The sequence below is a fragment of the Mytilus trossulus genome, chromosome 9 (genome assembly GCF_036588685.1).
Source record: "Mytilus trossulus isolate FHL-02 chromosome 9, PNRI_Mtr1.1.1.hap1, whole genome shotgun sequence".
NCBI lineage: Eukaryota > Metazoa > Mollusca > Bivalvia > Mytilida > Mytilidae > Mytilus > Mytilus trossulus.
The window spans coordinates 24,228,912-24,241,019 of NC_086381.1; the positions used below are offsets into that span (position 1 = coordinate 24,228,912).

Genomic DNA, 12,108 nt, shown 5'->3' on the forward strand with positions numbered 1-12,108 from the left:
ACATATTGTTGGAACCCCCCTTACTCCTCCACAAATAACTTAATTGGTTCTGCCAAAATTGCATTATTTCATGATGTCCTTAAATATTTCAAGGTAACCCTCAGACCTCCACAATTCAATTTAATATAATTTATTTTCCACTCAACACCAGTTTTACAGTGTAACTTAGAAACTCAAAAAAGGATAGCCAGAAAAGAAATTTGCGTATGTTTTAATTTTTGCTATATCAAGCAACTACCTTGACTATTCCGATTATCTTGGGAGCGGCGGTCTATCCCCCGCCTTCCAAATTGGTCAATACACAAATTTGACAGCGGCACTTTGATGTTACTTTTTACCTGCAGTTGAACTTACCTGTTAGTGTGTAAAACGATTTGATTGGTCATTCAGTGTCATGTGACTTACTGTCATCCGCCATATTGCTCGCCTACCCATTGACACTTTCGCAGGTGGGGATATTTGTAGATTTTTATCAAAAGTTTGTAAAGTTTCACTTGTTCTAAAATGAGTGATCAGGAAAATAAACCGAGACTTTGTCATTTGTCGAAGTGGCCTGACAATATTTTCCCAGGATATGGTTTTAATTTACATGCGGAAAAGGGAAAAGCAGGGCAGTATATTGGAAAGGTAGACGAAGGGTCCCCTTCAGAAGCGGCAGGATTAAAGGAGAGTGATCGTATTGTTGAAGTCAATGGAGTTAATATTGGAAACGAAAATCATCAACAAGTTGTCACTCGTATCAAAGCTGGTGGAGAGGAGGTTAAGTTATTAGTTGTCGATGCAGAGACTGACAGGATTTACAAGGAAAATAAACAGGTTGTTCGCAACGATCTGCCCGAAGTTGTGTATTTAACTTCTATAAGACCACGCCCCGATGAACAAGATAATACAGGTGAGCAAGATAGATAATTATTTTTGTTTACTTATTGACATTGTATATATTATTAATGTTTGATTTGCGACAAGTTACAAGAAACATATATAAAGTTTTAAACTTTGACATATAATTAATGTTTAAAGTTCTTTATATTACCCAAGAATGTTTACATATTTTAGAACCCTACTAAAAGTAATTGCATATTAATTCAGCAATTATTTCATTATACTAGCTAAATAAAATTACACTAAATGTCTCATAAATTTTAACTGTTTTTATATAAAAGGGATTATTACTCATTTGTTAGGTTCCCTACATGTACAACATCAGTGTTCTCCGAAGTATAAATACTCAGTGGCGGATCCAGCCATTTGAAAAAGGGGGGGGGGGATCCCAACACAGGAGAAAGGGAGGTCCACCCATATGTCCCCATTCAAATGCATTGAAAGGCCCCAAAAAAAGGGGGTTCCAACCTCCGGAACCCTCCCCTGGATCCGTCAATGATACTATTTCAAAAGAGCACCAAAGGACTTGTTATAGCAGTTTCACCAAAGTTTATATAGTACCACATTTAACATGTTTAATATACATCCAATTATCATGTGATTATATATATCTATAGCACCAGTCCTATGATATTACTCAAATTAGTTACATGTATAGTTGTAAGGTAAAAAAACAAATGCCCATCACACTGTATATGTACCCAGAGACATACATGTACATGTACATATTACACGTTAGTGCTATAGAACCCTGTGAGAACACAAATACTGTTAAACAAAATTCCAACTTGTGTATTAAATAAAAATACCTACAGTGTATATTGCAGAACATGTACTAATATATTTTATAAGATAAACCATCCAAAGAAATTCTGAAAGGTAATACACATGCATATGTAGTGACAGGTTTGATGAAGAAAAAAAGGGAATGCTTTTATAACTGAATATATACATTTACATAACTTATAATGTAGGTTTGGCTCATTTTTCATCTTTTTAAATGGCTTGTAATCAAAATGGTAATTTACTGTGTATTAGTTCTTGTTCTTATATTACAATGTAGGTCTCTGGTGTATACTTGTCTTATTGGCAAAAATATCACAATCTCCTTATATATATTCATTTTGATTATTGGATACATCTTTGATAAAAACAACATTTTTGTAACAGATGATGTACAAGCAAGTCCAAGAAGTTCTGTTGGGGGAGAGGAAGATAGAAAGTCTGAAAGGTCAGAGAAGTCTGACCAATCCGAGCCACAGGAACCAGAACCCCAGGAGCCTGAACCAGAGATAGAGCATATCACTGCTGCCACCAGTGAGATAGAAGTCCAAAGAGAAGAGGAATTAGATTCAGAACATTTACCACGTAACTGCAAAATTACAAAATGGCCAGATTTTCAAGGTTATGGCTTCAATTTGCATGCAGAACGTGACCGTGTTGGACAGTTCATTGGCAAAATTGATGATGATTCTCCATCTGAAGAAGCAGGGCTTAGAGAGGGTGATAGGATCCTTGAAGTTAATGGAGCAAATATAGAAAATGAAACACATCAGCAGGTGATAGCCAGAATAAAAGCTGGTGGTGACATCACAACGATGTTAGTCCTGGACAGAGAAGGGGATGACCACTACAAATCTAAAGGGATTACAGTGTCTTCTAACATGTCCATTGTTAAACAGCTGTTTAATCAGCCTAGAGGTAAGCCTAGTAAACAAATCTCTAAGAGCTGATTTCCATTGCTAGCATTCCTTCAAAGTATATTTGATTTTAATGATGTACAAAATGTAATTTAAAGTCATTTGTTTAAATGATGAATATCTTAATTTGCATAATATGGCTAAGATAAATGGGATAAATAATAAAATTTACATAAAACTTTTGGTACATGTACATAAATGTAAGTTAGAAAAATGTAAGTGATACAATTTCAATGAGGTACAGTATACACATTTACTTTGTCAGTTTAAACAATGTACATGTAGGGGTCTAGGGAATGACATATATGCACAATCACTCAATCAGTGTATGGTAATCATGTTTTTTTTCTGGCTTTCAAAAGTAAATGCCTTTGCAATGTACCAGATACAATATAAAAATACATATAAGGGTTGAAATGGGGCACCTGGTACTCCACACGACAAAGGACGTTGAAATATTTATAAAAATAACATTTACTCCATTTGATGCTTAAAAAATTGTTTGACACTGAACGAGCATTCCCACCCTCCCATATGTTCAACTTATGAATTAAAAATGAAAACTGTGTAACATTTAATTGCTGAACACTTTTTGATACATTCTGTACAGTATTACAATGTTAAGGAGTGACTTATGCGTTCCAATTTATGATACTTTGGGTTTTAGAAATGCCTCAGTTGATACTCATTCTTTGATCAGACACCTCGACTATTTTCTTCCTTGTTGAAGAAGTTATGAAGTTTGAAAACAAGCTTACACAAGATTAAAATTTTATCAACATAATAAATAAAATAAACTAAATTTAAATGCTGCTTTTATCATTTGTATTTAGTTCATGTTTTGAAAAATAACATTTTTTTACTTGGATGAATGAATTTTAATTATAAATGAACATTTACCTGTTGGCTGAAAAGTTATTTACCTTTAACAGGTAACTTTCTGTCAATTCAGCCATAATTATGTCTTTAATCTGTATGTTTGGCAATACAACACCTTTTTTGATGGATTTATGTGTGGAGAATTATATAGAGGTGTTTGTAATAAGACTGGAATTTTTAAACCTGTCTTTAAAGAATACACGAACATTTAGATTTATAGGTCACAAGCATTTACATGTACATGTACAATTGTATATAATATATACAATGGTTAACTTTTACAAATTGCGACTTGGATGGAGAGTGGTCTCATTGGCACTCATACATTATCTTCTTATATATCTATGTACACAGAATAAGCATATATAAGGTGCCATGCATAAATGGGTTCATCATCATTTATTGGTATGGTCAATTTATATAAATATAAACATGTAAAATTCAGAGCATATATTATATACATGAATGACATGTTGCACAGACTAGGAAATTGAATAGTTGTCATCCTTTGGTCTTTTGAGTTTTCTCATTGGCAATAAAGGCAAGACATTTATCTGTGTCAACAAATTATTTATAGGAAAAAGTTATTTAAAGAAAGATGGCTCTTAGTTGCATTTTTAACCTACATGTATACTCCAACTTACATTTAACTGTGTGGATCATCGATACATTGTTTGTGACTGGAACTATAATAGTGGCGCATTTGGAAATTGTCAGAAGGGGAGCTTAGTGGGTAGTGACAGACTCAATAGGGGGCCCACTCAAGACATCCTTCAGTGATTCTCTAAATAATCAATGAAAGTTTTCATACAAATGGAGGGCCCAGGCCGTCTTTAAAACACTATAAATTTGTCTGTGCAGAAGGATGATGCACAACAATTTGTTGACGAGCGTCATGATGCAATTTTAAGTGCATTTTTAAGGTATAATTTGGGTATAACTTATTTTTACGAGAAGTTTGTTTGTACAAGCAATTTATTCATTGACCACTTATTTCACTACTTAATCCTCTTAATATAAGGAACTTTGAACAGGATATTTATAAGTGGTTGTCAGTTTTAAGTGTTTGTGGTGACTTTTTCACACTTCCCTGCATTAGCTGTACATGTGTTCATTGTGTGTACAAACACATATTATTTATAATAAGAATGTGTCCCCAGTACACAAATGCCCCACTCGCACTATCATTTTCTTAGTGTTTAGTGGACCGTGACATTGGGGTAAAAACTCTAATTCAATGGCATTAAAATATGAAGAGATCATATCATAGGGAACATGTGTATATACATTGTACTAAGTTTGAAGTTGATTGCAGTTCAACTTCATCAAGAACTACCTTTACCAAAAACTCTAACCTGAAGTAGGACAGACAAACGGAGGAACGAACGTACAGACAAACAGATGTACAGACCAGAAAACATAATAACCCTCTACTATCGATTAAAACATCAATTTAATTGCAAGACCCTGTAGAGAATAGTTGTGTTAACTCTTCAATCTTCAATAAACAAAATATGTTGAGTATGTAAAATGTACATGTAAAATGTGTGATATTTGCTGCTGAACACAAACCAACAACTGTAAATCATAAACTACAATGTATGTAAATGTAGCTCTTTATAAAAGGATGGCATGAGTTTAGATCACATGATTAAGTTCTTTTAGCAATTTACAATGTCTATAAATAGACGATAAAATAATCCTCTGGTTTTGACAAATCCTATTTAATTTTCCTAAAATAAAGGTATTACACAATATATATTTTAGACCTCTGATGAATCATGGTAAGGTTCAATAATCAAGTGACAGTAATTTTTTTCAATTTGTCAATAACAGTAGTCAAAAATGACCATGTTCATGTGCTGGTCTCAATTCAGCAATATCACTTGTGTTGAATGTAGTTAAATGTAAGTATACTGTGTAGGTAACAAGTAGATATAGGTTATAGTTTATTTTTAGACTGCATATTGGCCTATTGACTCTAGATGTACTTTTTGGTGTCTTGGGTTGATGTCCAATATATATTTCTCTTTACAATGCATTGTATACTCACGATTTTATAATGTACTTCTCAATTGTAGGTGTAAGCAATGGTGTACAAGCTGTTGAAGAAATCACAAATGTTAGGAATCAGGAGGAAGATATATCACCGGATTATTATCCACGTTTGTGTCATATCAAAAAGTGGGCTGATTTTCAGGGATATGGATTTAATTTACACGCTGAAAGAGACAGGAAAGGCCAGTTTATTGGTCAGATTGATGCTGGTTCACCAGCTGATGCCGGGGGATTAAAAGATGGAGATAGAATTATCGAAGTTAACGGGGAAAATGTGGAAGATGATTCACATCAACAAGTGATACAAAGGATTAAAGCTGGTGGAGACCAAACAAAAATGTTAGTGTTGGACAGATCAGCTGATGATTATTTCAGAGCAAAAGGAATTAATGTTAATGGTAGAATGTCCAATGTTAAAAATATTACTACTCCTGAGAGAAGTAAGTACATGTATACTGGCCTTATCATCAGGTACAAAAAAAGCATTTAATACTAACTAAGGCCAAAAAATAATGATGTCCCTACATGTATATGATTCCAAAAGAAATCTTTAAAACAGAAATTGCAATTGAGTGTTGTTAGATTTTTGATGCAAAGCATGAATGCACAATTAACATGATTAATAAGAATTTATAGGTCACATTTAAAGCCTTCAACATTGAGAAAACCCCATACTAATAGTCTGCTACAGAAGTAAAGTATGTTAAAAATGATTCATGGCCTAAATTTTTTTTAAATCAAATATCGCAGACATGAACCAAAGACAAATACTGAATTACAGCCTGACTTGGGACAGGCACATGTATTATGTGGCAGGATGAAATTTGTTGGTGAGTGTTAAACCCTGTCCCCTTCCCTTCTTTGCAGTTCAGCATATTATATTCATTTCTTACTTTTCAGACATGAAAAATACTTGCAGTAAACATAATAATTGACAAGAGAACCCCCCCCCCCCCCCCTCCAAAAATAAAAAGTCAAAAGGTTGAATAAACATGATAAAGAAAGTTCAAGAGCTTTGAGGACCTTCAGAGCACCTATTTTAAAAAAGTTACTAAATGTACCAACCACCAAGGAGTTTTCAAATCAAAGAACAAAAACACAACTTCTAATTCGGATAATTAGAAAAATCATAACTTAGATTTAGTCTAAGGGTTTCTGTGACATGTGTGTGCAGAATGAATTACACTTGTTATCTCACTTAGGCTTTTTCAGTGCATCTATAGTCAGAAGACTAACTTTATATACAAAGTTACTGGATAAATATGATAACATAGTGACTAAGTCATGAATTTTTTATTTTTTTCTTATATTTGAATTTTCTTCTGTTTTTTGTAGGCTCACAAGTAAATGGTACATCTTCAAATGTAACTAATAATGTAAGTATTTTTTATGTTGTCCTGCAGGGTTTACGATACATGTAGGTTTTTCTGTGGTGCCTTTAAGGACTGAGTGATTAGAATTACAAAACTTGAAGTACAATGTAGTCGCAAGAAACGAAAAAAATACAAATGTGCAACTAAAAACTGTCAAACAAAAAAACAACATAATTTTTCTATTGTATATTACATTATGTTTACTGTACATCTTGTACATGTGTTATGTGACTGTAATACATAAGCATCTAGGACCTAAACTGTAAACATACTATTGGACTGTCATCCTAAAATGTACATTGTGATAGATTGTAATGCTGTTTTGTTGCAATGTCTTTGATTAAATAAGATTAAGAAAAACGACTCAAAGATGATCAGTGAGATTTTACAAATTCAGCAAACATGGACATTAACAGACATGACAGAGCACAGTGGTTTTCCAACAAATATAACATCATGGTGCCTATACATTGTACATGCTACTATAAGATCACCCAAAATAGCACCAGGGTACCTGCACAGTGCTTTATGGCAGTGGAGAAAACACTGAGATCCACTCACAATCTTTATCTAAATACACATTTTCAAAATACATGTAGTTATAAATTCTTAATGATGAAGGCATGTACTTAAACAGTTTGGCAAAACACTAATTGGTGATAAGATGAACATTTGTAAATTTATATTTTGTAATGAACATGTATTAATCTGTGTACATGTACTTTAGCCTTTCATTTGACATTTCTCATTATATCCTATTAAAGGTTAATAAATTCCAACACTTCACTGTCACAAGACGGATATTTGTATAAAACATGACTAGGTTATTGGCTAGATTTACCCTGGAGCTTGTGGTAACATAATACATATAAATTATTGTCAGATGCAAGAAAACCTGAAACATTTAATTTTCTTTCTTTGATGTAAAATTCTGTTATTGAACAATCCTCAAGTTCATCTTCTCTATGAAAGCATTATGTTGAATTACCTATATATATACATGTAGATTTTTAAAAATATTTTTTGCTTGTATTCACATGTATTTTGTGATCATGAGCAATGTGCTTGGGATAGTTTTCCTTGAGTCTTAAGAAGAGATTTTTGCCTTTCCTGTAGACTTGTTATTTGTCAGCCTGTATATTATACAAATGAACATGTACATATATGTATGGTCAAAAAAAGTCTATTTAATTTCAAATTTTCATTGGTATGACCATGATGACAGTTGGTAAAAGATGCAATTTTGAAAGGGCTAATTAAAAATTTATATGGGTTAATTGCTTATTGGTTGCATAACTCCCAGTGGCAAATATTTCCTGCATAATAGTACAAGACTAAGTTAGCAATGCATTTAGATCTTATGATCTGCAATGAGTGAAGACAACAAGTTTTTTTTTACTACCTTGATTACCCATGAGGGACATTGATATTGTTTGCCTTAAATTAGTGGAGAATAAAGGCTTTTTCCCCTGGAGAAAAATCACAATTCGAAAAAAAATGGCTTAAAATGATTCCCAAAGACAACTTTTTTCCCAAACAGTGCAGTCTCAGCAGTAATTGTGCATGAATACACACCGAAAAACACTCATTTGAACAATTTTCTTGCCTATAATGACTATATGTGTACATCTGAGGGTCTATTTATGTATCATCACTCACAAAATGGAATCTTATTTTAAAGCAGGGTTTGACTCTTGAATATGGGTCTGTAAATTAAAGTTTCAGTCAAATTCATGGTTTATTTTAAATTTCCCAATTTGATGAAAACGTCGCATATTTTCCCAACAAAAAAGGGTAGAGGTAGTTTTGAAAAAAGCCAACAATATCACTACAGGGTCTTGCACGGTCAGTGCAATGAGTGTGGGCAAATAGATCACACTAAATATTTTTTTTGCTCCACCAACATTAGTAGCTATATATAGAGGGCCATTATGTTTTTCATGTCTGTGGTTCATTCATCCATCTGTCCCACTTCAGGTTAAAGTTTTTTGTCAAGGTAGTTTTTGATGAAGTCCAATCAACTTGAAACTTGTACACATATTGCCAAATTAGAGTTTTGACAGGCTGTCTCTTTGGCATGTTGACCATTTCCATTGTCCATTTCCATATTTTATTTTAACACTTATCTCAATAAGATTATAAGTCAGGTTACCTCAAATGTATTCTTATTATTGTTCATGCTTTAACTCTGTTTTATCCAGGCTTCACCTGTCTCCAATTCATCATACCAAACAGGCTACGTAGCACCCAAACAGGAACCTGTATCCAGACCACCACCAACATCAAGCAACGGTGGAGTCGACTTTACAAAATTATCAGCAAAAGAAATGAGAGAATTAGTGGCTTCCAAGAAAAAGAAAGATCCTAGAAAAGAAAACACAGACTTTAGAAGGAAATATGATGAATTTAATAAGCTGTGAAAAAACAAATTATACAATAATCAAATATATATCCAATTAATATATATGTGAGTTCCAATGCAAGTCAGTGATGGGTTACAATCAAGTATTCATTCCTGATAAACATTCCGTTCTGTTCCAGGTGATTTAATAGTCTAGAAGATGATTTATTACAGAGAGAATGTAAATTGTGCTGTATGATTGACATTTTATAATCAACCTGACTCTACAAAGTAGAGCTATTGTGACTTCATTCCCATTACCATACTTGTATGTTTCATATACATGTATATTATTCAAGACCAGGAGCTTGGATGTCTAGAATGATGGGGAATGTAATTGTGGACAAAATGAATTTTCTGAATGTTACAAATGATTTGGCATGAATAATCTGTAAATTTACTAAAAATTGTACAATTCATTTCACAATATTTTGGCAACTTTTTTTTATTGTTTAAAATAAAATTCTTAAAACTTAATAGTTTGAAATCAAATGTGAAATCTTGTAATAATTCTATAATGTTCGACTCAGGAAATAAAATGCCTTCTTTGAATTGTGTTACCAAAGTATTAAATTTTACTCTGTCACATATATTGTTTAAGGATTAACATATTTCTAATTCATTAAGAGGTTGTGAATAAAGTCAGATATTATACTAATAAACTATTTACATTTATGTAAGTAATTTAATGGCATCTCCTTGCATTAAACTAATGCATGCTTGATCTTTTCAAGATAGAAAACTAACATCACTTGCTTATTTATAATTTACAATAATTGATTTAGTGCTAAATTGTTTAAATGTTATATTGTGTTTGCTCAAGAGGATATCTGGCATTGTTTATCAAATCTCACTGTTTTCATTCAATTGATCGATACACTTACTTTTGTTTGAAATTTGTTGAATTCAAAAACAATTCTCAGAATGTCAAGATTGAATTTCAGTTGGAATTATACAAAATCAATCCAATAAATTTGCATCATTGTAAAAGTTAACATGGTTAAAGAATAGATTTACTGTTTAGGAATAGTCTCACTAAATTTGACGAAGTTTATAATTTTGGTCAATGATATAAGATTTGAAGATGCTTATTATTAAGATGATAATTGGAAAAATAAAATATTTTGTGATAATACCATTGTCTCAGTTGTTCATATAAAAAATGATATTTTTATTCTGTTATATTTTTATACATATATATGGGATTATTATGGTATAAATGTAATTTCCAGATGCCATTGAAAGAAATATATTGCAAGTAAAGCCTCTCTTTCATCAACTCTGCTTAATGGTTTGTTTTTATGAAATCATTTCCAAAATAATGCACCTGTTTCTTCTATATCAGTTTGATTTTCAAAACAAGAGCCTTTGTAATGTTTCATTGTTCAAAGGATACTTGGGACAGACAAGTGTTCACATTTTCAACCACACCTCAGAAAAACAGATACAAATGATCTTGATTATCAGTATTGTAGAGAAGTCCCTTAAAATTGAAAATTTTTGTGATGTGCCCTAAGAACTATACTAACACACAATTTTACTGGGTGACTGATTCCATTTAGAAATGAAGTTCAAAACTTAGCCCTGAAGGTTTTTAAAATTATTGACGATATGGTATCAATACTTTACTTAGATGTGGAATTATTTTTATCAATACATACCTTAAAAGTATTAAGATATGAAATATTTGTATTACAACCCAGATATTATTGCTCTTAAAATTTGTGATAAGAAAAATCAATAGAAACAACTGATTAAAATGTCTACTTTACCTGTTGCTTGGATGAGATAACATTTCATTTTTGGTTAGAACTCTTAACATTGTAATAATCTTTCTCCTGGCAATAAAGGTATCAATTTAAGGAGCTTCAAAAGCTTATTGCCTCTTAAATATTTTAATTTAGAAAATGAGATTTCATCAAAATTGAACTTTTCTGATACTGGCTAGAACAGAAAATTAGTTGGATCAGATTATTTTATAGAGTTGAGTTGTAATACATATGTACTGCTGTTAATACTTTTTAAAGGGTAAATAAAAGTTGAAAGTTTTGAACTTTATTTTTCTGTCATTATGCCAACTAACTAAAGTTGAAATATCATTTTGAGAAGTACTATATTATATATCTATGACCAAGAGATTTTCAAAGGACCATGAATTATTTGCAATGGCTCGGTTTAAAAATAAACTTGAAATAAATGACAAATAAAAAATTAATGGAAGGTTATTTGTCATAAAGAGGATCTTTTGAGATGAGCAGTTGAGCATATGATAACTAACAACTGATTCATACATGAATAGTGCTACCATACATGTAAATGTTATATTTATTTAAGAGGTATTAAATTTGTTTTTTTTATATTTAATAATGATTTTGCTTAAGCAGCAATTTTACTAAGAATGGTTTAGTATTCTTCCAATTATGCAAATTAAATGCAATACAAACATCGAAAATTTAGAAGATGCAAATCCAATTATGGGGGACTTTTGCATACTTTTTAAATTGTCTGTATTTGGACCATAATTCACTTAATCTGATGTTTCAGCTTACTAATTTAAATATATAATTTATCATTTGAACTGGCATTGGGAGTCCACTTAAATCAAATGTCCATCCTGAGAACAAATGTATGTTCTTTCTACATGTGTGTATTTCACTTCCTTGTATGGATATAATGATATCATGTGACCACATTTCTGTACTTTCATTTTCATGGGTATATGATGTGCCAGTTTATTGCCTTTTAGTATAGAGGTTATTTGTCCAGAGTAAAATGTGATACATTGTATATAGATATATTAACAGTTTATGCTATA

The 12,108-nt window shown here is 31.8% G+C and overlaps 2 protein-coding genes across 3 annotated transcripts in view; both read left to right on the forward strand.

The window, feature by feature from the left end:
* LOC134685355 (RAD51-associated protein 1-like) overlaps nt 1-12,108 on the forward strand; it is a 205,371-nt gene that overhangs the window by 11,007 nt on the left and 182,256 nt on the right. The window lies entirely within an intron of this gene.
* LOC134685354 (Na(+)/H(+) exchange regulatory cofactor NHE-RF2-like) lies at nt 388-10,467 on the forward strand. Its single transcript, XM_063545047.1, has 5 exons — nt 388-892; nt 2,053-2,583; nt 5,543-5,959; nt 6,855-6,895; nt 9,094-10,467. Exons 1-5 carry the CDS (start codon nt 505-507, stop codon nt 9,310-9,312), a joined length of 1,596 nt encoding a protein of 531 aa, XP_063401117.1. The 5' UTR covers nt 388-504; the 3' UTR covers nt 9,313-10,467.